Source organism: Canis aureus, chromosome 8 (assembly GCF_053574225.1).
Source record: "Canis aureus isolate CA01 chromosome 8, VMU_Caureus_v.1.0, whole genome shotgun sequence".
Classification (NCBI taxonomy): Eukaryota; Metazoa; Chordata; class Mammalia; order Carnivora; family Canidae; genus Canis; species Canis aureus.
In genome coordinates this window covers 58,667,099-58,691,661 of record NC_135618.1, presented here as the reverse complement: position 1 = coordinate 58,691,661, position 24,563 = coordinate 58,667,099, and the positions used below count along the sequence as shown (strand labels likewise).

General features: G+C 50.3%; 1 protein-coding gene across 2 annotated transcripts in view; it reads left to right on the top strand.

Moving 5' to 3' along the window:
• Positions 1-24,563, top strand: part of GTF3C1 (general transcription factor IIIC subunit 1) — a 73,650-nt gene that overhangs the window by 29,468 nt on the left and 19,619 nt on the right. For both annotated transcript variants that reach the window (XM_077907114.1, XM_077907113.1), the window contains 18 exons: positions 1,012-1,179; positions 3,172-3,287; positions 4,369-4,675; positions 5,285-5,514; positions 7,734-7,870; positions 8,939-9,092; positions 11,599-11,702; positions 13,112-13,293; positions 14,745-15,020; positions 15,297-15,442; positions 16,110-16,207; positions 16,723-16,819; positions 16,933-17,110; positions 19,876-20,017; positions 20,356-20,491; positions 20,944-21,025; positions 21,146-21,334; positions 23,205-23,362. In XM_077907114.1, coding sequence (XP_077763240.1) covers positions 1,012-1,179; positions 3,172-3,287; positions 4,369-4,675; positions 5,285-5,514; positions 7,734-7,870; positions 8,939-9,092; positions 11,599-11,702; positions 13,112-13,293; positions 14,745-15,020; positions 15,297-15,442; positions 16,110-16,207; positions 16,723-16,819; positions 16,933-17,110; positions 19,876-20,017; positions 20,356-20,491; positions 20,944-21,025; positions 21,146-21,334; positions 23,205-23,362 — 2,900 coding nt within the window. The remainder of the gene's footprint in view (positions 1-1,011; positions 1,180-3,171; positions 3,288-4,368; positions 4,676-5,284; positions 5,515-7,733; positions 7,871-8,938; positions 9,093-11,598; positions 11,703-13,111; positions 13,294-14,744; positions 15,021-15,296; positions 15,443-16,109; positions 16,208-16,722; positions 16,820-16,932; positions 17,111-19,875; positions 20,018-20,355; positions 20,492-20,943; positions 21,026-21,145; positions 21,335-23,204; positions 23,363-24,563) is intronic.

The following is a 24,563-nucleotide window of genomic DNA, read 5'->3' as shown; positions in this document are numbered from 1 at the left end:
TATGTCATAGGACCTCCTAGTGCAAGGTCCTTTCGTCTTCAGTGGAGACCTGTGACCCTACCTGAGCACCTTTGCCCCTGTTGCTTACAAGCTCCAGAGAGCTTGGGCCAGTCATGGCCTCCTCTGTACCTCAGTTTCTCCATCTGTAAAATGCTTTCTAGGATTGTCAGGATCAAATGGGTGGGTTTGCACTAGTAAGGTGCTGAGATGTTTTTGCTTTGTTTTGTATCTTTCTTTTGGTACAGCCACAGCACAGGCTGGTTATCTTTCTCATATTGTGCTTCCGTGGGTTGAGTGTGATGGGCGGATTGTGATTGCCTGAAGACCTGCGTTAGCCCACAGAATGGTTGTTGTCAGTGCACCACCACTTAGTCCTGCATCATTGTTTGTGTGCTTCAGAAAAGCTAGCATACAGAGTGCTGTGTGGACCCCTTCATACTGGCAGCTTTTGCCTCTTTCTGGAGTTTTCTTGGAATAAATTCCCACTCTAGAAATCATTGGTGAAAGGTTTCCAGCAATGCCCTCATAGGGTTCTAGAACACGTTTACACTGTTGTAATACAACAGTTGTATACAACAGTTGTGATACAACTTCTTGGCAGTCAAGCTCCCCTTAAAAGGAGAAAAATTGCCTTTCGCCCTTTCGGCAATACTGCTTGTGCGCCAGGAACTGTGCTGGGTGCTGGGGAGCTGGCGTGGACAGACAGGCCCGCTTCCTCCTGTCGCAGAGCTTGTCTCGAGCAGGAGAAGGCTGCTGTTTATTTAATAGGACTGACACAGTGCCTCATTATTCCTCTCATTTGCATTTCCTTGTTTACTAATTATGTGGGAAACAAAAAGTGGTTATATGGAGGACATGTTCAGGTGTCGTGCCCCAGGATGTGCCGTTTCAAACGTTCTGAACTCGATGCTGTGTGTACGCCTGTTCTCCTGGTCCCTATCTCAGCTGTGCCCCACCCCCCTCAGCAGTGTTCTGCTCATTGCTGGAAAATATGCCACATTGCATTCCTAGGGACGGATGTCATGGTACGCTGCCTCCGGCTGCTGAAGGAATTTAAACGGAAGGTCGAGGATGACCATGACCAGGACGATGACGAGGACGAGGAGGTCATCTCTAAGGCAGTGCCCCCGGTGGACATCGTGTACGAGCGGGACATGCTCACGCAGACCTATGAACTCAGTAGGTCCTATGTGCGCGCGCCTGCTGACATGGGGCTCCTGAGCACTGGGGGCCCAGAGATGTGCTGCCCACGTGTCGAAGGAGAGGGCTATGTTGTTGAGACTCTGGTTCCCTTGGAAGGTCAGGCTTTGGGTCAGATCTGAGTGTGAGTAGTCACCCTGTAGGACATTAGCAAGGTCCCTGAGCCTTGGCTCCCACATCTGTAAGCTGGGATGATGCACACCCTAGCCCATGAGAGGGACTGAGTGAGGAGTAGAATCAGAACATTGGTGTAGGGCCTCCCCTGTGGAAAGCACTCAAAAACTGATTAATACTAATCAGTTAATACTAAAATGCAAAGATTCGAGAACCACCTCCCATCTTCTGAAATTGATCTGGAGTTACTGCAGGCCTGTAGTCTCGTCTCCCCACTCCTCGCCTTTTCCCTAGACCCCCTGGGATTCATGTAAGACAGCAGTGACCCAGAGCCATAGACAGAGTGGCTGCAGGTCCCTGTGGGGAAGAGGACAGAAGAGGGAGTGCAGTGGCCACGGGCTGCGAGTCAGCAGCTGGTACGAAGCCACGCTGGTGAATCAACATAGCCTTTTGAGGGGCTTTTTGGCATTTTTTTATCAGGTTTGTTTTTTTTTTTTTTTTTTTAAGATTTTGTTTATTCATGAGAGACACAGAAAGAGAGAGAGAGGCAGACACAGGCAGAGGGAGAAGCAGGCTCCATGCAGGGAGCCCAACATGGGACTCGATCCTGGGTCTCCAGGATCAGGCCCTGGGCTGAAGGTGGCACTGAACTGCTGAGCCACCTGGGCTGCCCTTTATCAGCTTTTAATATCACTCCAAATGGGTTCCTCCGAACACAGTTTGGGAAAAGCTACCCTTAACCCTTTTGTGCCTACTATGAGCATGTTACTGGTTCAATATAGTGATACATCCTGGTCCTCTCTTTTGATTCTTTTTTTTGAGAGAGAGTGCACATGTGCCCCTGGTAAAGGAGAGGCAGAGGGAGAGTATCTTAAGCAGGCTCCGTGCCAGTGTAGAGCCCAACATGGGCCTTGATCTCACAACCCTGACATCATGACCTGGGCTAAAATCAAGAGTCAGACTCAACCAACTGAGCCACCCAGTTACCACCCCCCCCCCCTTTCATTCTGATGTTTATTTTTATGCCCATACAACACTGTAAGACCTCCTTTACCAGATGGCTTGTACCTGGCAGCCTCAAGTGTGTGATGCAGCAATAAAGGGGAATCTATTTCTGAACAAGAGAGCTTTGCTGCAAAGCCTGTCCTGTGGCTTGTGCACTTTCCTGGGGAGACCCCCTGCTACATCTGCCCCCACGCCCACCAGGCTCCATCCTAGAGTTCCTAGTCCCGGAGCCTTTAGTAAATTCAAAAGGGCTTCTCTGATGCACCTACAGTAGCAGCACTGAGTGGTGACAGCATGTAGCAGGGCAGGAGCTGACAGAGTAGACGGAGCAGATAATAGAGCACAGGTGTCTGCTGCTTGCTTACCGCAGGGCCCAGCACACTCTTTCCCCTAGCCCGCCGGCGGGCATCTGTATGGGACACTGCCAGATTGGTGTTCAGAATGCCTCTGCGTCTGCTGAGACAGCGGGGAAATGAGAAAAGTTCTTAACTAAAAACTATTAAAAACAAAAAAGAAAAAGAATCCGTTTCATGTATCTGGAAAAGTCCACATGAAAGAGCTAGCTCCCTGCTGCTGGGCAAAAGCACTGTCAGCGGAGCTGAGTACATCCGCAGCCTGTCACTTGCCACTTACTGTTCTAACAGGGAGGAGGCAGCCTGAAGAATTAGCTTTTGGAAGGAATGTTCAGAGGTTCTTGGTAGGGGAGGGAGAGGAAACACTGATTTTTTTCTGCATGTTGGTTTCGCCATATTGATGGAGTCTGCTTAACGGGGGTGGCAGGAGTGGATTTGTTTAGAGTGGGAGGGCTCCTTTTCAGGGGCTGAGGTTTACACATTATATTATTTCCCACAGTTGAGCGCAGAGGCACGAAAGGAATTTCCCAAGCTGAAATCCGAGTGGCTATGAATGTGGGAAAGCTGGAAGCAAGAATGCTGTGTCGCCTTCTTCAGAGATTCAAGGTTGTCAAGGTAACATCATGAGTCATCTGCAGGCTCCATTGTCTCTGGGTCTGCGCACAGCGTGATAGCCAAGGGCTGTCTCAGCCACTCTGGAGACGCTGTAGGCCTCAGTCGCAGGTGGCTGCCCACAGGCATGTCATGTCTCCTTGATGCTGGTTTTCCTTGGTTTTCACTTTTCAAAAACTGAATGAGTCTTCCGCACTGAAAAGTCAGCAGGAGATGTGGCTACAGGGGGCACACAACTGTGTGGGGCCTCCAAGGAAGCTGGCTAGCCTCTCACTGTCCCTTCAGCCAAAGCAGGTGCTGCCCAGGGGCCTGGGCCCCTACTCAGGCCTCTTTCTCTCTCATCACTTGCCTGGCTCCTGGGGACAGTGGACTGGCCAACTGTACGTGTCTGCAGGTCTCCTTTCGGCATTCATGCCTACATTCCTTCCAGCCCATATCCTTCCCTCTCTTCTTGCCAACATTTTGGCCGTTTTGTTGGAAGGCAGGATTACAGTTAAGCTAATGATTGCAGAGTGCTTGGCATGTGCCTTGGCATGAACTTGACACATAGAAGATGTTGTTCTTCCTGCCATTAAGAGCCAAGAGAGTGGCTTTCCCCTGTTCTGGAAGATAAGAAGAAGTGTGGGTTGATGATGGTCCCATCCTCTGTCCCTAAGGCAGTGGCTGCATGGAGCTGGTGACCTCCAGTCCGTGGCAACAGTTCTAAATCCTAGAATCCTACACAGTTAACACTCACTGCTCACTAACCATTGCCTGTGGGCCTAGTCTTGTGCCAGGCACAAATGAGATGGGGAAGGACCAAGTGAGGACCCAACCCTCAAGGAGCTCACAGTCCCATAGAACAGACACACATTCAGGATGGCAGTTTGGAAACCCATCTCCGACAGGCCTGTGGAAGCAGCATGTGAGAGGTGACCAGACAGGACAGTGAGGGAACACCAGTGGGGCTGACACAGAGCCCGGGTGGTGGCAAGAGGTGCAGGAAAGATTAGGATGCAGACACCACAGCTCCCAGCTCACCTGCATACCTGAGAGTTGCAGCACCCTCCAAATGTGATTAAACACATCTCATTCCCCCCTCCAGGGGTTCATGGAAGATGAAGGGCGGCAGCGGACCACCAAGTACATCTCCTGCGTGTTTGCGGAAGAGAGCGATCTAAGCCGGCAGTACAAGAGGGAGAAAGCCCGGAGCCAGCTGCTGACCACAGTGAGCCTGGCCTCCATTCAGGAGGAATCACTCGTGCCTGAAGGGGAAGACACCTTCCTTTCTGAGTCAGACAGTGAGGAGGAGAGCAGCGGCAAGAAGAAAGGGAGAGCATCCCAGAGTGACGGGAAAGCCAGCTTGAACTCCAGTCTCAGGACACAGCCTCATCACTCCATGTCAGCAAAGGGTAGGTAGTGCTCTGGGGGCTGGAGGGGATGTGGGCAAGGCTGGCAGAGGGTGTTGCCCTCGATCTAAGCTCTGCCAATCCCACCTTGCTCTGGAGATCTTGAGAAAATAGCCCGTTCATTCAGCAGACACTTGAGGATCTCTTTGTGCTGTCCTAACTGGGGACCTGTTGGTGTCACGTGATCACATAATCATTAGTTTGGAGGAAACAGTCACGTCTGTCTCTTGGCTGCTTGCAAGTCTGATCTCCTTGGCAAACGTTCAGTTCATTTTGTTGTGTTTTTACTAGTAAAGGAATGAGATCCAGTAAACTTCCACTGTCCCCTTCCCTCTAGTGATCTGAGGAGCCTTTGAGGCTTTAGGTTAATTACAGACTTTTTAAAACATGCGCTGGGTGGAGCTTATGACCAGTTTGCAAATCTGGTGTCTAGCTAAGTGGAGTTTTGGGGCAGGACACTGCTCACTTGGCCCTCCACCCTAGTCCTCAAACTGACCAAATGAAACCCTGGGCCTGTGTGGGTCTGGTCTGGCTGCTGAGTGTTAGTGCCCTCCTCTCTGTCCCCTGATGAGGCCACAATTCATTCATGCTCCGCCCGCCCCTCCACGGCAGGTGGCTGGAAGGTCGTAAACCCCCACCCACTGAAGAAGCAGCTGCCTTCCTCCCTAGGAGGGGCTGAGGAGAAAGCCTGCCAGAGCTCTGCCGGCAGGGACAGCCTCCAGGACACCAGCACCTCCATGCAGGACACCAGCACCTCCAGCATGTCCTTTGGCTCCCACCGCATGAGGAATAGTAATGGTGACATGACCGTGATTGAAGAGGTCAGGCATGAAAACACAAAGGTGAGTGCTCACAGTGGGGAGTGCCTTTTCTCTGGCAAGGGCCTATGGCAAGGACCTTGGCCTTCTCAGTTCTGTGCGTAAGAATCCCAGCAACAACAACAAAATCAATAATGGTAAGAGTACTGTGTGCTGAGTGCTCTGTGCCAGACAGTGGGCTAGTGCTCCTCCACATACCACCTTTCTGCCCAGCCAGAAAGCATCAGCATTGTTTACATAGTCTTTTAATTCTCAACAACTTGCTCTTTTTACTTAAGTTGATGTTGTAGGGAAAATTTGTTTAGATTAGTGGTTATTCCCACTCTAGGCCGATTTAGCCTCCCAGGGGACATCTGGCAGTGTCTGGAGGAAACATTTTTGCTGGTCACAACTAGGGGACAGGGGACCACTGGTGTCTAGTAGGTGGAGGCCAGGGGTGCTGCTTAATCTCCTAGAATGTGCAGGGACAGCCCACGGGAGAGAATTATCCAGCCCCAAATGTCAGTGGTGCTAATGTTGAGAAGCCCCACCTTAGATGAAAGGCCAGTATCATCTGCTGTGAAAGGGAGGTGATTACAAAACAGACAAACCTGAAACTGTTCAGTACATTCTGGCCAGATACTGTTGAGTGTCACAGCATTCAAGACCCAATAGAATCAAATGCTTTTCATCAGTGTAATTAGAAGGATTAAAAAGGAATTGACACAGGAGTACCGTTCTCATTATGTGATTTGGTTCCCTTTATGCTGTCCTGTGTCACTTGAACATGCCTCAGAAACCGCCAGTGGCACCTCCTGCACTTAGAAGCATGCCGTCAGAGGATGAGGCACTCAGCACAGGGCACAGTTGTGATTGGGGCAGCTTTAGATGCTGTTCCTGCTCTTTCATTGAGGCCTCACAACAGCCTCACAACACCCCTGTGAGATGGATGTCAGGACGAGACAGGGGAGGCCCCTAGGGAACGAGCCACTTGCCTGCTCAGTGAATGCAAAGTGAGGATAAGATCCCATACGTGTGAAGCTCCTCCTGCCTTGCTTCTCCCTTTTTGGTGTGGAGGCCTGTGCTTTTGGTACCACCCCTACAATAGAAGCAATGGGGGGTGGTGGCATGGGGTGCAAAGGTTTTCTGTGGATTTTTCTAGAAACTTTGAGCTCCTTCCTAGTCTTTGGATGCCATAACTTCTCAAGTCATGGTTGGTACTGTGTCACTGAAGAAGCTGGGCCTACCAGCAGGTGGGTCCCAGCAGGTTCTAGAGGGCCTGCCTGCCCTGCTCACACCCTCACCCTCTTTGTACCTTTGGATTATGCTCACCTGTCTCCAGCGGCACACATGTTCCCTCCAGGCCCTAGGATTCCTTTGCTTGTTGCCTGGCTCAGCTCTTTCTCTTCCTCTTAGAAATCTGTTCCCAAAGTAACTGCAGAATGCTGATCTTCTTTCTGCATCGTGCTGAGAAGATGCCATGAACGCCACATCTGGAGGGCCATTGGCAAAACATGTTTCTTCACCTTGTACTCTAGCATCCCCGTCACTCGGCTGCCCTCCAAAATGTTTGCTGTATAGTGCAGGAGAGCACAGAGGTCTTTCTCCTGGGCCCTTCCATGAATCTTGAATGCTTTTGAGCTGGTCCCCTTTCAGGAAAGAACTGTGTGTCTTCCTAAGCCCCAGCCCAGCAGGGAAGTGACCTGGGGCTGGCTGTCCTGACGACCAGCTGTAAGAAGCCTCCTCAAGCTCATTCTCGTTCTCCTGAAAGCACCTCTCCAAGTGAGGAGGGCATCCAGCAAAGGAGGGCCTAGGCCACCACAGGGTGCCCATTTGTGGCACGTGATTTGCAAGGACTGTACTGGAGTCAGGATTTCCCTTCCCTCAGGGGACACACAGGGGCTTTAACAGACGGGATCCAAGGGCAGATGTAACAGTTTCACAGAAGCTCTTAGAAGACAGGAGCTATGAAGAGAACCATGGGCATTTTGGCAGGAATGGGAGAGAGAGCACTCTTCGCTCTCTTCTCCCTTTGTCTTTCATTTGGCACACATCTTAATGCACCTAGGGACAACTACCTGACCCCAGAAGCCCATCTCTGCTTCTATCCTGTATTCCCAGAGAGAGAGATAGCCCTCTTGACTTTCCTTCTTGAAACATGGGCATGGAAATTGCCTAAAGAGGCAAGACACACCCGGGGGAAAGGTGGCCCCCTGACTTTATTGAGCCCATTGTGTTCTTATTCTCTCTGTCCCCCATTCTAGGAGAGCAGCAGTTCGCAGAAAGCAGGGAAGCATGGCACAGGCCAAGACAAACCCCACGAAACTTACCGGTTGCTCAAACGCAGGAACCTGATCATAGAAGCTGTTACCAACCTGCGCTTAATCGAGAGCTTATTCACGTAAGGAGCCATCTGTCTGTCTTGTACTAACAGTACATTTCAGGCCAGGTCATTATCACAAGCCACAGAAATGACCAAGAGACCTCTGAGTCTTCCTCTGCTGTATAGATTCTCACGGCATCGCTGTGTGGTAGGAAGGGTTTAGCACTTGTTCTAGCAATTCGGAAAGTGTAGACATTGAGGAACATAGAAGCACTAAACAGGAAGAGTGACTGGGGAAGAAGTGGAAGTCAGGAAAGTGCAGGGCACCTCTCTTGCCTTGGAGAAGAAACTTAGGCAGCCAATATGCATCAGCTCGTAAACAGCTTTTACTTCCACATGGAGGCTTTTGTTCAAACGCAGTCTGATGTGAAAGCAAAAACACAGAGATGCAGGTAGGACTTACTTGTGTGTTTGGGGTGAACCTCTGCACTTCAGTGGGGTCCTTCTAACCCACTGTCACCACCGCCTCCTAGGTGGCATCTTCCTGGCACCCAGTGTCAAAGCCGCTCAATTAGAAGGAGCCTCACCCCAGTTCTCTAACTAGGGGTTGGGGAGACCATGTGCAGACGATGCTGCCTGCATCCCCTTATCTGAGGGGTTTGGTTGGACACTCCTAATGTCCTTCTGGCCCTGCCATCCAGTGATCGGTGGTCTGGAAACATCACGTAGTGACTCAGTAAGTTCTAGACAGTAAGACATGAGAGGAATCAGAAAGAGCTGCAGACCTGAGAGTGTCAACAGCCATGTAGTGGACCATCCCTGTATCTGGGAGTTAAAACTAGCATAGAGATGGATCTCCCATCACGGCACTCACTGTCCCTTTAGGAATCATGTACTCCCTTTACTTCCGGTAAAAGGCTCAGAATGTGAAGCTGCTTGTGAGTGGCAGCTTGTCTTTAGCTACTTCATTTATCGCCAAGAGAGATGATCTGTAGTGTCTCTAGAAGTCAGCCATTCAGTGACGAGTTCCCCTTTTAGTTCTCCTCCCATTTCCACTGGGTACCACTAGGTAGCTCTCAGCTGCCTGGGTTGAAAAAGGCCTTCTGTGTTGAGATTGGGTATATAACTTATTTTGTGACACCCCAGGATTCAGAAAATGATCATGGATCAGGAGAAGCAAGAAGGCGTGTCTACCAAGTGCTGTAAGAAGTCCATCGTCCGCTTGGTGCGGAACCTCTCTGAGGAGGGTCTCCTGAGAGTGTATCGGACTACAGTTATTCAGGATGGCATCAAGAAGAAGGTATGCATGGCTCTCCTAATGCCCACCACACCAGCTTCACACTATTAGAAGCTTTCTGTCTGGTTCCTCTTGTCCTCATCTGATTTCACTTGTTCCTTTGCTGCCAGTAACTCCCATTTCCCATTGTGCCTCCTCATCTGGGAAGCAGGGGCCATGCCAGCTTTCCGTGGGAGGCTGGAATCCGAAAAGAGGAATAAGTCGCTTGGATCTCAGAGCAGCATGCACAGGCCTTACAGCAGGTGTTCAGCCCCAGGCCTGCCCTGAGTGACAAGAAGGCGAGTAGGAGACATTGCAGTTCTGCAGAGCGGCACTGGCAGAAATTCAGCCACGTGTTAACAGGTGGAAGGTGTAGAGTAGGGCAGCAAAAGGAGTTTCCATAGGGATCTGTTCCATAGGGAACCGTTCCTGAGGAAGTGATGGTGGTGATTCAGGTAAAACGCACTGCTGGCATAATCTGAGTGCACACCAGCAGATCTTCTGCCTTCAGTTTATCTGTTTCTGTAAAATTTAAAGTTTGGGCCCATTCCCATAGCAACTGGAGCTCTGCAGCTCTGCACATAGTCGGAGGCCTACATTTTACAGGGTTGGAATCATTGGAGAGAGCCCTGCCGGGCCCCTGGGACCAGAAGGCAGGTACTTTGGGGACAGACACTAGTAATTGCCTGACCTTTTTTTCTGGCTGCATTGTAAATCTCTGCCTTAAGAAAGCTATGCTTTGATGTGTTGCTTCTTTAATAAGCTGACAAGGTCATTTCTGCTTTTTTACTTTATCTTATTTTTTTGAGACATTTGAAGTTTGAAAAACAGCAGCATGAGAAATGACTTACACTATTTCAGCCCTTCCAGGTTGGCAGCTCTATCAGTTTTTATATCTGCTGCTGAGTCCCCTTGACCTTGCCCTTCTCCTTTTACCCCTACCCCCACCAGCTTGCCATCCTCTCCCACAGCAGGCAGGGGGTCTTTGTGCTGAGCTCTGTCATCAAGGACAAAAGCCCTCACCCCTCAGCAGCTGCCCCTTAGATATCTGTTGTCACACAGAGGAGTTATTTCGGGGGTGGGCTTCCTTCTTGGGACGGTAGTGAATGAAGGCAAGGAAATCTCCCACAGGAGTAGCACAGGGATCTGCTGTCCAGCTATGTCCAGCTCCTCCAGTCTAGCCTAGTGTCCACTAGGCGGTCTGGTGGGAGAGGTGTTGGGGAGGGTGGGGAACAGAGTGCCATGCATAAGCACCAACAATCGCATGACCTCAAAAATGAAGGCACCAGCCCTGGGCTTCTTGCCACAGAGTGCCACTAGCACTTCAGCTCTAGTAGCCTGTGTGTCCAGCTGGGAAGGACTGCACTTTTGTGCATCTGCCTTCAGAATAAGCTTAAGTGGCTCATCAGCATTTTCTCCGGCTCGCAGAGCCCGTGCTGCTGGCAGGCTGCCTGCTGATGCCCTGAAGGTATGTTGACTAGAGCTGCCATATGGCAGCATCCGCTTTGGCCTTTGCTCCTGCATCCTGCCCTGTCCACTGGGCCTTTGGGCAGTGCGCTGGCTGGCTATTCAGCTGTGGCCAGTGGGGAGATGGGAATGTATTGTATTTGCACTGTGCTTTTAAGTGCTCCAAGGTGTTGCCTAACTGCATCTCATTTGAGCCTCACAAAATTCCAAAAGAGTTGGCAAGGTGTGAGAGGAGGATATTGTCCCCATATCACAAATGTCCATTCCCTATGATTGGCCCTACCCCTTGGGCCATTCTCTGCATGAAGCCTGCTGGTCAGAGTCACAAGTTTAGAAAACGCTACCTTGCCCTGTCCTGCTAGCGGCAAAGACAGAAGAAAAGCCTGGCTCTCCAGGGGCCATGATCACAGCATCTGCCATCTGTCACCCAGGCACCACACCCATACACCTCTGCTCACCTCCACCAAGCTATTCCGTTTGTCACCCTGGATAATGCTCGTGAAATGGTAACCCCCCTAACTGTTCAGCTTCAGTACCTTGGAAGAGGTAAAATAACAAAAGCAGCTCTAAATCCTCTGCCAGTTGGTTTCGAAGCGCGCCTGGCAGGAGTCCCATGATGGCACTCTCAGCGAAGGGAGATTAAGGAAAGCTGCTTACCTTTTCCAGATGGAAGCCCTCAGGATTCATGAGCAACTGTGGGAAATTCCCAGATAGCTGCAGTGGGGTGTCAGGAATGTGCCACTAGGTAGCTGTGGAGACTAGGGGGCCAGGACAGCCCAGCCAGGGGACTGTTTCCAGGGCAGAAATTCCTCACCTGAGCAGAGCAGCACAGAGCAGCACATTACCAATGGCAGAACTTTCGCAGTCAACTCAAGGGATTTTGATGCCAGAAATTGTAATGGCCAACTGTTCAGTAATGCTTTTTTGCTTCAGTCTCAGACATCTCTTGGAAATGTTAATGAAAAGTATCAGCAGTGTTGCTCCGAGGTACCGTGTTCTAGAGCTAGCTCTCCCTCAGCTCCTCCCCTGCCCTTTTGGGACTCTCTGACCTCTCCCTCCATAGGTGGATCTGGTTGTGCACCCGTCCATGGACCAGAATGACCCTCTGGTGAGAAGTGCCATTGAGCAGGTCCGTTTCCGGATCTCCAATTCCAGCACAGCAAACAGGCAAGTGGCAGTACCCCATAGGAATCCGCAAGGAAACCGCCTGGGTCTTCATATCTCCATCTGTATCAGTTTCCACACACACCTTTTGTTTATACTACTGTGAGATCAGTGGATTCACTGGTTTAGGAGCAATTTCTAGATTTTTTTTTTTTTTTTAAGATTTTATTTTTTTGAGAGGGAGGAAGCACAACCAGAGGCAGAGGGAGAACCAGGCTCCCTCGCTCCCTGCCTTTGGTGCTCAGCTCAGGCCATCAGGGAGCCTGACATGGGGCTCCATCCCCAGGATCATGATCTTAGCCGAAAGTAGACGTTTAACTGACTGAGCCACCCAGGTGCCCCTAGTTTCTGGATTTTTAAGGAGAAAAAAAATCCTAATATTCTTCATTCTCCTCTGCCTAATGGTGTCGACAGAGCTCTCTGAATCATGGGCCCTGTGAAGTGTGAAGCTCACCCAGTCTCCTAATGGCTCAAAATGAGTCTAGTTGCCTTTCTGCGGTCTTCTCTAATTTTGTTTGTAAACCATCTCACAGACTGAGAAAACTCAAGAGTGGGAGAAATTCTTAGCTGGGCTTAAACTGGAGGTGGCCAATGGGCAGGCACAGGGCTCCTTGCAGATTGCAGAGCTTATGTACTTCGAACCAGTTACTGATTGATTTCTTTTTTTTTTTTTTTTTTTTTTTTAAAGATTTTTATTTATTTATTCATGATAGTCACAGAGAGAGAGAGAGAGAGAGGCAGAGACACAGGCAGAGGGAGAAGCAGGCTCCATGCACCGGGGGCCCGATGTGGGATTCGATCCCGGGTCTCCAGGATCGCGCCCTGGGCCAAAGGCAGGCGCCAAACCGCTGCGCCACCCAGGGATCCCGATTGATTTCATATTAGTTCCTGATCTTTGGCACTTTATTTTTAATTATGTTTTTTTTTAGGATTTGTTTATTTTTGAGAGAGAGTGGGCAGGGGTAGAGGCAGAGGGGAAAAGAGAAGGAGAATCTCCAGGAGACTCCCCACTGGGCACAGAACCTGACGTGGGGTTTGATCTCGTGACCCTGGGTCATGACCTCAACCGAAGTCACGAGTTGGACGCTTAACACACTGAGCCACCCCCAGGTGCCCCCGATCTCTGGCATTTCTGAAAGTGTTAGAAGACCCAGCCCATTGGGCTGCCTTACAAGATAGCAACTGCCCTGTAGGTGGGCATGTATACTCTGCGGGTTACTGCAGCCCCTGTCTCCCCCAAATTATCTAGTGACTGATGCATTTTATTCATTCACATCATCTGCTTGGTTTCTCCAGGCAAGTGAAGTTGAAACTCTAGGGCCAAGTGGCTTCATCTGATTCACCAAGGCACACCCTTTCCTTTCTCCGAGTCCTCATTCCAACATGATATCGATCTTGTATTTGAACTACAGGATTAAAGTACCCCAGCCTCCAGCACCTCAAGAAGTTGAAGAAGAAAGTGAAGGAAAAGAGGGTCCGAGTGGATCAGGAGACTCTGAGCCAAATGCTTCCTCTAAACCAGAAAGCGGACGGGTGAAGAAAACTGATGAGAAAATGGGCATCACCCAGCTGAAAAACTATAACCCTGTCGTAGGTAAAGAAGCAGCTCCTCATCAACGTCCGGTGATGTGTCATTGGTTGTCTGTATGATGATGTTTGAGTGACTTGCTGTTCTACCTTGTAGCACTGGGCTGTAGTCCAAAGAATCACTAGCTGGGTCACGTGGGGCTGGTCACATGACCTCCGCTGGCTTCAAAGTCCCCATTTGCACAGTGGGCATGATTCTTGCCCAGCATACCTCACAAGGCTGTCAGGAGACTCAGATGAAACTGGGCTGGATCCTAATGCAAGGAATTAGTCACAAAGATGAATTCCTCTGCTCAGTATCCTTTGGCTGGAATATCCTCTCAGCCATAGAAAACCTCTGTCTCTCCTGACCTCAAAGCTTCTGATATAGTCACTGAGGAGTTTGAATGCTTGTATAATTTTCTCAGAGTCTGTTATCTGACGGGGTTGCCTCCTTGGGCCCCCACCGGGCTGCCCTGACATGAACGTGTGCGGGGCAAGTACAGATGGCCAGGGGGACTTTGTTCCTCCCCTGGCCACAGCCATGCATGTTGGCAGAGGAGGGCAGAGGTGACTTGGCAGGCACAAATCATGTCCTGGTGTGGCACACGGCACAGCAGACCTGCGATCCCAGGTAAAAGAGCAATTTGTGTGACCTCCGTCTCTATGCACCCAGTCACAACAGCATGGCCTGCCTTCAGGCTCTCGTGGTTAGGAAGTGCAGCCTGAGGGAGAGATCCAGGCAGGAGCAGGTGCAGCTCAACAGCACCCAAGGTTGCACAGACAAGACGATGAGTGTGTTCTTCAGGGGGGCATGGCGATGGAAGACAGCCTTCTGGCCACTTGCCCTGGCCCTGCTGCTTCTATGGCTCCTTGTTCTTTGACCTGTCTTCTCTCCTGGGGAAAGCCAAGGAATACTTCATTTGTGTCAACAAAGAAGATGCTTTCAAAGAACCTAATTCAGGGATATTTTGCACAGCCCTATCAAGCCAGGGGGCCCATGTGGAGGTCTGTCAGGCCCTCTACAGTGGCTCCCTTCTCCAACACGCTCCGGCTTCTGTGCTGCTCCCTCCTCCTCCCTTGCTGCACCTGTCACTGTGGCAGCCTGGCAATCCACCAGGCCTGCCAGGCACATGCACATCTCTGGCACCTTGCATTTGCTCCGGGGTACACGTCCCCAGGTGCCTGCATGCCCCCTTTCCCACCACCTTGGGGACTTCACTTTTCCTCTAGATGGAATTAACAGTCTTCCTCCCCCTTCCTCACTCTGTTTTCTGCTCCAGCTAATTCATCTGATATTCAGTGTTAGGTATCTTGTTATCGTCTGCCCTTTGCCTTGGAAGGTAAGTTCCATGAGAATAAGAAGGTTTGCTATATCCCTGGCACCTGGGACATAGTGGCACTTTGTAGTCTTCAAGTGGCTTGAACTGAAGTGAATCTGGGAGTTCTTAAGGATTGCCCTTCCCGCTCTCACCTCAGTTCCAGGACTCGGCCGTTCTCTAGGGTTTCTGCCCAAAATGCCTCGCCTGCGGGCAATACACACGTTTCTGTGGTACCTAATCTACGGGCATCCTGTCACCTACCCGGGGGACAAGCCAGGCCCTGGCAGTTCAAGAAGAATAGGGAGGCAGGAACCAAGCAGGGTGAGAGTCCTGCCCTCCCGAAGTGACCTGGAAGCCTCCTCTGATGCCCCACGCAAGGACTACCAAGAAATAACCCTCATGGAGACCGAAGTGGAGCTCCCCACGGAGAAAGGTAAGGTGCTTCTGAGGCAGGCAGGCAGGCCACAGTGGTGTCCGGAGGGGAATCATGATGCTTCCTTATTCTTATCATCTGAATCGGCTGCATCCCTATGGTGTCCTGATCCAAATAATTTATAACCCAGACTCCCTGAATCTGTGGGTCTCCTGCCTGTCAAGTGGGGTTCTGCCTGAGTTGGTGGCGAGAGGGAATCAGGACCTCCTGGGATAATGTCATGGCACCATTGTGACTGGGACCCTGCCGGCAGCACTGACTCTGATTCTCTCCTAGTTTATGTGGAAGAAGCCTCCTGGAAACGCTATGTCCCTCCCATCCCAATCCACAACGAGTTTGGCTTCGGCTGGGCTCTCGTCAGTGACATTCTCCTCTGCCTGCCCCTCTCCATCTTTGTTCAGATTGTGCAAGTCAGTTACAAGGTACTAATGACTCCTGGGCCTCTTGTGGAGGCCAGTCCCCCAGCTCCAGGCCAGAGAACCTGCATTCACCCAATCAAGGGAAAATACTTCCAGACTTACATTTGTCTGGATACATAGATGCATGGATGGAAGGATAGGTGGGAGGATAGATGGATGGAAGGAAGAAGGGAGGGAAAGAGGGGAGGATAGACAGATTAGATGGATGGATAAATGGATGGATGGATAGATGGTTGAGTGGATGGATTGAAGGAAGGAAGGAAGGATAGATGATGGAGAGAGATGATGGGATAGATGAATAGATGGGATGGGTAGGTAGGTGAGTAGATGGGTAGATGAATGGGTGGATGGATGAGAAGAAGGAAGGATGGATGGATAGGGAGGGAGGGAGGATAGACAGGATGGATAGATAGAGCTAGATGAATGGTTGTCTGGTGGGTCAAGGGAAATACTTGATAGACTTGTTCTTACAGTTAGATCAATCAGATAGATTGAAAGACACAAATAATTGTAACAATAAAGTATGTTTTTAGAAATTTGGCAAATACGGAAAAGGAGAAAGTGGGTTCAGAGACACTGTTGCCCAGAAAAGAGTAGCGTGTGTGTTTTCACAATTCTTAAAATGGACCTTGGCCTTGTGGATGAGCTGATCCTGAAAATGACCCCTTAGGTAGACAACCTTGAGGAGTTTCTGAATGACCCTCTGAAGAAGCACACGCTGATCCGCTTTCTGCCCAGGTCCATCCGGCAGCAACTTCTGTACAAGAGGTGAGTTCCCCAGAACTGACACAGACTGGCCAAGGGTCCTGGCAGGCTTCTCCAAGTTAGGGTTCTGAATGATCGTTCACCAGGAAGAGGAAAGCGTTCTGCCTGCCAGATCGCACTGACATGAGGTTTTTGTTAATTCAGCAGCCCTGCAAGCCTTCTGGATAAAGCATAGGAGGAATGAGGTGCAGGCTGATAAATTTTATTACTAACTTCAGGGTTCTTTTAAAGTACAATCTGCTGATAAAGCCTGCAAGTGTTGGGGTGGTTTTTCTCTTTTGCTACTTGTACTTTCTAAATCAACCCTCCTTTGTAGGATTGATGCTCTGTTGCTCCATTGCCTTGGGTGGGTGGGGGGAAGGGGCTTCTGGGTCTCCACCCAGGGCAGGCCCAAGGCCAGTCCTCCAGGACCCACAAGGTTGAAGGGGGAACCATACGCGAGTTGCATCCCTTAACCCAGACGCAGACCCTCTGACCACAGCCAAGCTTATGGTGACTGGGACCTCTCTGTTTTCCAGACGTTATATCTTTTCCGTGGTGGAGAACCTCCAGAGGCTGTGCCACATGGGGCTGCTGCAGTTTGGCCCCACAGAAAAGTTCCAGGATAAAGATCAGGTAATGTCTCTCACGCCTGAATGAATGAGGATCCCGATGGCTCAGCAGTTTCCAGACAGCTGACCTGGCAGTTGTTCTGAGCTCCTCTCCTCACCCCATCTCCATGTCTCTAGGTCTTCGTTTTCTTGAAGAAGAATGCAGTCATTGTTGACACCACCATCTGTGACCCACATTACAACCTGGCCCACAGCAGCCGGCCCTTTGAAAGGCGTCTGTATGTCCTGAACTCCATGCAGGATGTGGAGAACTACTGGTTCGACCTGCAGTGTGTCTGTCTCAACACCCCTTTAGGTACTATCTGTCTGTGCCAGGCCCCACCATCCCCTGCTTTCCTGCCAGCACTGGGCTTCAGGGCAAGAAGAAACTAGTAGTGGCTGCTGGTTTCAGACTGCTCCCCAGAGACCTAGCGTGTCCTTGAGGCTCCCTTAGAAAGGAAGATGGTGAGCTCCAAATGAGGGATCCCAGACACCATCCCAATCCCCCAACCCCCGCCCCGCACAGCGCCTCCCGTTTAACCCAGGACACTCTCCTTGGTCTTGGTCCTTTTTTGCTTCATACATTCAGTAGGTGTTTGTCATCTCCTGGGCCTGCCTTCACTCCAGATCCGGAGTGTGCCCAGTGCCCTAGAGGATGTATACAGGGGCGTGAGTGGAGGGTGTTTTACTGGGGTGGTCAGGAGCAGCCTTTCTGAAGACAGACTGAGCTCAAAAGGCGGGGGCCAAGCCCGAGTCAGCAGAGCTCAGAGCTAGGGGAGAGCCCTGCAGGCACAGCAACAGCGAGAGTGCTGTTGGAGAAGCAGAGGAGGCTGGTGTGTTGGGGAGGAGAATGACAGGTGCCATTGGAGAAGTGAAATGGGGGGCAGCCAGAACTCTGGGGGCTTGGCTGGGCTTGGTATGGGGTTTATTCTAAGCAGGGAGAAGCCATGGGAACCATAGGGAAGAAGTGACAAGATCTCTGCAGGTTTTCAAAGTTCATCATGCCTGCCAGGTGGGGAATGGAGGGGCCAAGAGCAGAAGCAGGGTTGTGACGCTTGTCCCAAAGAGAGATGTCCTCTGGTGACTGTGAAGGGGGGTGGGCGGCTTGGGAGGTATTTTGTTTGTTCTGGGGTTTTGTGTTTTGGTTTTATTTTGTTTTTTTGTTGCTGTTGTTGGTTTTGGCGGGGGAGATACTTGGAGGAAGAAATGAGCAGATTTGACCAGCGGGTGGAAAGAGTTGGGTTTGGGGATAAGGCCTTTGCTTGGTCGTCTTCTTGTCCCTGGACTAAACCGTGACCTGTGTTCACCTGGCACTGGCCACACCTGCATCAAGCATCACCTCTTCAAGAGAGCCTTCCCAGCATCTTCATACTGTCTTCTGATTTCCTTCTGAGGATTTCTTGGGCACAGGAAATGTGGCTTCATCCCCCTAGTGTCTCAGAGTGCCTGGTACACCGTCGACATCCTGTAAATGCTGATTGACTAGGTGGAGAGTTGGTGGAGGCCATATATCAGCGCTCTGTCCTCTAAGCCAGTTTCCATCTGGTGTCTTCTTGCCACTTCTGCTAAGAGAAGGGATGGTACATCTAATATGCACCTGGGAGAGGAGCCCTTCTCCCTTCCCTGTCACAGAGCCAAAAGATCAGTACTGCACTTTGCATTTTGCAAAGCAGGAGTCCCACATTTATTTCATAGAATTGTTTAGTGCTGGCAGGGTAATGAGCCCTTGTATTTAGAACCTTTAATGTAATGGGTCCAGACAGATTTTAGAACTGTGTGTTTCATAGAGTCCTCTGGAATTCAGTGAGCTAGGCTTTTAACCATTTCAGATTTTTAGAGTGCCCTAATTCCCCTGCATTTTATACCCAGATAAAAATTTGTGAACCAGTATGTTATTTGCACCAGAGTTGTTGAGGCTTGACAACTGGTGAATTTCCATCCCTTTTAAGTGTTCATGAGCAGAAATAGGGGAGGCTCAGAGTCCATTAATCAGGCATTGATTGTCCCTTCGTTCAACAAACATTTGAGGAGGTTCTGCCCCAAGGACTGAGGAAAAGCACCATATATCAAGACGTGAGCATCCTTTAAAGCAGGGGCTCACTGAGCATGAGTGTACTAGAAGCATCTGGGAAGCCTGCTAAAATGCAGATTATCAGGCCCTGTCCAGTGCTTTAGGTTCAGCAGGCATGGAGATGGTCTAAATCTGCATTTCGAGCACACAGCTAGATGGTGCACAGGAGAAGCATTGCCTTAAGTCCTAGGACCATCCGGCCTTTCAGATGCATGACCTTGGGCCCCCTGAATACCTCTGAGGTTTGCCTCTTCATTTCTAAGCTGGGAACACCACCAACTTCTGGGCTGAAACAAAGCTTGAACACAGTGTCTTCTGTAAACACCAGCTGAGAGGTGTGGGGCATGGGCTCTCCCCACTGCCCCTTTGCCCCCACCCAGACCCAGGTCTGCAGTTGAGTGTGTTAGAAGACTGTCTTTGGTAGCCTGCAAATCACCGTAACCTTCCTTTGCCTGGCTCAAGCGACAATTTAGTGTAGTAGTTTATATTCTCTTGCAAGAAACGCAATTTTCTTTATTGTGGATTAACAGAATGTAATTTTTCAACTATGTTAATGCCCCTCTTGGGCATGCAGGAAACATCTGGCTGCCTCCCAGACCCCATGGGGCCTGGGGAAACTGACACTGCAATGAGCTGTCTGTCCAGATCCCTGCTGATCCTGACCCTGCAGCCACGGCCAAGTGCCTCATTTCTGTTTACCACTCCCTCCGTGCTGGCACATGGGAGTTCTGTAGGTTTCCCCCGAAGAAGGAACCTTCGGGGTTCCTGTGCTCACGATTCCTGTTTGGTTCTGCTGTTGGCAACCTGCCGTCCCAGCTTAGCGGGGTTCATCCAGAGCACAAATCCTTTCCTCATGCTCATGCACCAGTGTTGAACCATCTGACATCTATTATGATGCATGCGTATGAAGAGCTTCTTCCAGTTTCAGACCCTGTCCCCTGGTTGGGAAGTGGAGTCACAGAGCTGTAGCAGTATACTGTCATCAGAGAAGCTTGTGTTTCATTTCCTAGGTGTGGTACGCTACCCACGTGTCAGGAAGAACAGCACCCAGGATCACGGCGTTGATGAGGAGGGCAGTCTGCGGAAGGAGCAGGAATGTGCCATCGACAAGCACAACCTGGAGCGCAAGTGTGCCATGATGGAGTACAACACGTGTGTCCTGGCCCCTCCACACACCGTCCCCAAGTGTAGGGCTAGGGCTATTCTCATCCATTGGCTCTGGCTTTGGATGTCAGGCCAGGAGTGCCCAGGTCTCTGAGGCCAAGGTGCAAATTGATGGCTGTGGACCATATTGTTTAAAAAAAAAAGTTGCCAAAGTTAAGAAACTGGGAATTTATATCAATATCTGGGGTTTTGACAAGTGCTTTGCTTCTATTAGGTATTATTACCAAAAAGGCAAAAATTAGTGAGAAAAAGCACCCTCACCCATGTCACGGGCTCTCTTTTCAGTTCCCAAGAAGAATTCTTTCTGTTTACCTCCTGCCTCTCAGGGGGAGCCGTGAGGTGGTGGATGAAGGCTTCATCCCTGGGGATGGGCTGGGAGCCGCTGGGCTCGATTCCAGTTTCTATGGGCACCTAAAGCGCAACTGGATCTGGACCAGCTACATCATCAGCAAGGCCAAGAAGGTAGGCTTCTGGGGAGCAAGGACCACCCATGCCCGCATGTGGTCCCCCCGGGGGGGGGGGGGCTACCATAGGTACCCATCCCTCTCACCCTTTCCCAGCTGGCTCACTGATTCTGAACTGGTAAAACCAAAGCTGACCAGAGGCCCCAGTATTTATTTATGTATGTATTGTAGGTATATCAGTCTGGTCTAGCCTATTTTTTTCCAGTGGATTCTAACTGATTCTGTGATATGAACAGGTGTTCCGTTTTAAAGTAGGAACAGAAAGTCCATGAGACAGAGGTCACACATGAGGGAGTGCCATGTGTGAGAAGCAAGCGTTTGCACAGAAGCAGCCCATCCGCCCTCGGCCTCTCCAGCAGAGACCCGAACACCTCCCTGCATTTAATGCTCTGGGCTCCTGGGGATTCAGCGGAGTCCCCACTTTATTCCAGCAATGTACTTGCCTTTTAGGAGAACACTACTTCTGAAAATGGGCTCATGGTGAGGCTCCAGACGTTTCTGTCCAAGCGCCCATTACCACTCGGTGCTGGAGGTATGTGTGCAGGGAGTTCACCCCAGAAGCAGACGGGAGGCCAGCTCAAGCACGTTCCATTTGGCTTCTAGCTTTTGTGGGGCTTATCCTGAGACACTCACCTGCTGTGGTTATTTCTAGGTAGTGGCAGATTGAATATCTGGGGGGAAGCCAGACCAGGATCTGAGCTGTGTGCTGACTGGGAAGAACAGTTTGAGATTGGCCAAGAGCCCACGCTGGACAGGAACCGAAGAGTGAGGGGTGGGAGAAGCCAGAAACGGAAACGGCTGAGGAAGGACCTCGGAAAGAAGATCAAGAAAAAGAAAAAAGGTTTTGTGATGATCACTTCTATCTGCTAGGCCTTGTCTGTGTATGTCCCAGCTCGGAGACATGCAGTACTGTCACTGCGGCCAGCATGAGCTCTGCCCTCAGACTTGGGTTTCTGTTTTCCTGCGATATGTAGGGCCAATTCTGTGTGGTTGCCAATTTAGTCTCCACATGAAACTGGTGAACAAAGCTCCTCAAGCTCCTTATGTGCCATCTCAGTAACCTCCCTCATTGAATTTTCTAACTTAACCTCAACTGGAAAAATTGAAAAATCTTTAGCAGAAATCTTTACCAAATTTAGCCAAAATCCTATTATTCTTTTGGTTTGGCTTTTAATATCTGCCTTATGTTAATCGGGCCACAGTTCAAAGTCATGTCGTATTTGTAAATTGGAGGAAAGGTGGGAGGGGGTCAAGCCTGCAGAATCTCTTCGAAGAACCCCTTAGGTGTGTTCACTGCCATTTTGGATTCTTCACCTGAGCAAGTCTTTATAGCAAAGGACAGTGGGAGGACAGTGAGGAGACCAGCATCTGTTTCTTTGACCACGTTGCATCCTCTAAGTGTGTGTTACAACAGTGATCTGATAGCTCTAGCGCTTTCAGACGAGAACAGAATGTTTAAACGGGAACCTGTTTTCAGTGGTTTATTTGGCTGGTGTTCATGACAAATAGCCTTGTGTCTGTTGGAAAGGCCCCCTTAGCTCAGCCTATCCAGATATGCGTGAGATCGATTTGGCTCACAAAGACCTGAATTTGTAACAAGGCAAAATACAGTGGTGGTGTCCCTTGGCATCCCAAATGTTCTTACCCTACTTTTCTTCTGCCTTAATTTGGAAAAACTTCCTAAACAAACAGGCTCTTGGAATTGGCAGTAGCATATGGTGTTTACCTTGTGAAACTACCATGAGTATCTCCCTGAGGGGAGGAGATGTTGAAAAAAGCTAGTGGGTAAGAGCTCACGGTTCAGATCCTATGTCTGCTACTGACTGGGCTGTGTGACTTTGGGCAAACTGCTGTACTTTGCTGTGTTTCAGATTCCTCAACTACAAAATGGGGATTATAACTGCCTCTTCCTTATAGGGCTAGTGAAAAGTGGTATTTCTTTTCTTTAAGTTTATATTTATTCATTTTAGAGAGAGATCAAGAGCAAGCAAGAGTGCATTCAAGGGGGAGAGGGGCAGAAGGAGAGGGAAAGGGAGAGAATCCCAAGCAGAGTCTATATTAAATTGAGCCCCAATTGAGCCCCAATGAGGGGCTCAATCCCACGACCCCAAGATCATGACCTGAGCTGAAACTGAGAGTTGGACATTCAGCCAACTGTGCCAGCCAGGTGCTCCACAAAGTAGTCGTGGTACGTAAAAAGCTTAAACCAGTGCTTGGCACACAGTAAATATTCCGCAATGTTGGTGACTGGCACCGCACTGGGTGTTTTATACCCAATCTGGTTTAATCCTTGAGGCAGCCCTGTAGGATATGCCTTATTCCCCCTGTGGTGCCCAGATTTTCTGCAGCATCTCTGATGTTACTGTGCAAGAGAATGGTGGGGGCCCCAAGCATGCTCCATATGCTTTCAAAGCACCTAGCACCACAGTGGGAAGGATTGAAGATTGGCAGATAACTCACAAGAGGCTGCATTCAGGCTGCCCAGCCTGTCCACATCAAAGAGACACGACTAAAGGAGCTAAAAAAAAAAAATCTATCCAGGCCCAAATCTTTTGTGGTTAGTTTATCTGGCTTCTGACACAATACAATTCTGATAATGGATACCCTTGGTCAGATCTCACTAGCTGAGTAGGAACCCTTCCCCTCTCCAGGGGGACAGCTCCAAACCAATTGTTAGAGGCTCCTTCTCTTTCTCCCCCTGATATTCTTAGAAGAGTCCCCCCAAGAGAAAAACAGGAGCCTGCGTTACCACGACGAGGCCGACCAGAGCGCCCTGCAAAGGATGACCCGACTGCGCGTCACCTGGTCCATACAGGAAGATGGGCTGCTCATGCTCTGCCGCATTGCCAGCAATGTCCTCAACACCAAGGTATTTGGCCCACCAGGTCCCTCTTCCTTCCCTGCCCACAGCCCTGCCACGTGGCTTTCTCTCCCATGGGTTGTCCTCTTCCCCATAAGACCCACCCATGGAGGCTTGTGGTCCCTGGGACACTCCACTTATCTGTTTTCTTTGGCCATTGGGAAGAACATTTCCCAGGATCCTACAAATGAATACTCTCATTTTTGCACATTTCTTTCCAGCCTTCAGCTAACACATACAAATCTTTGCCTGTCTACAAGCTAACCAGCCCCGAGTTGTTCTCTCTCTCTTCACCAGGAGTCTGATACTTTCTGCTCCCCTTCTCCCATCCTCATCTGCCTGAAAAACTCCTCTATTTATCTCTCACAACTGCTTATCCTCTCTGGAAAGGCTTCGGTGATCCTGCCAATTGGAAGGAATTACTGTGTTCTTGCTGCATCCCTCGGGCATGGACTTTTCATGCTGCTTCTTTTGCTTCTGACTCTTCTTGGCTCATTGGAGCGACTGCTCCTTGCAAGGGAGAGAGACTTCTCATTTGTTTTCCAGGCCCCTAGCATGGTGCCTACTACATGGCCATCGCTCTGTCACTGTGCACCCAGTTGATGTGGAATGGTGATGGTGGCCTTGGCCTGGCCCACGCCTTCCATGCCCCAGGCCCCCACACTCACCTGTCCCTCTGGCCTGTGTCCCTGAACCCTGGCGGCTGGGGAGGACCTAGCTTCCTAGCTAGCAAATTCTTCCTCTTTCCTCTGATGTCATTGCCTCCAAGAAGGTCCCACAGCCCGAGCCTGAGTTCACTTCCTCACTACGTTCCCCAGAGCAGCCTCACTGACTCCTAGGCTGTCTGTTCCCACCATTTTGCACTGTTTAGATCTTCTGAGTTTGCAGCAAGGCATGGGGAGAGCAATCCAGGTCGGCAAGTGTCTGATCAAGCTGATTCATGAAAGCCACCAGAGAATGAGCTGTCACCATCTAGTGCCAGGCTCCTTCTAGGTAGTCATGCCACCGGGGAACATGGTTAGGGCAGCTCCATCCAAGCCCAGTTTGTACACCCTGTCCTAAAGCATACCAGCCAAGAGAGGCAGCCCTGGATGCTCTCTGCCTAGCTCATTGGATCCCTTTTTTCTTGACCACTTTGCCCAGATGCTCTCACCACCACCACCACCACCACCACCACCCCCATTCCCTACTAAATTCCAGCCCGATCCCT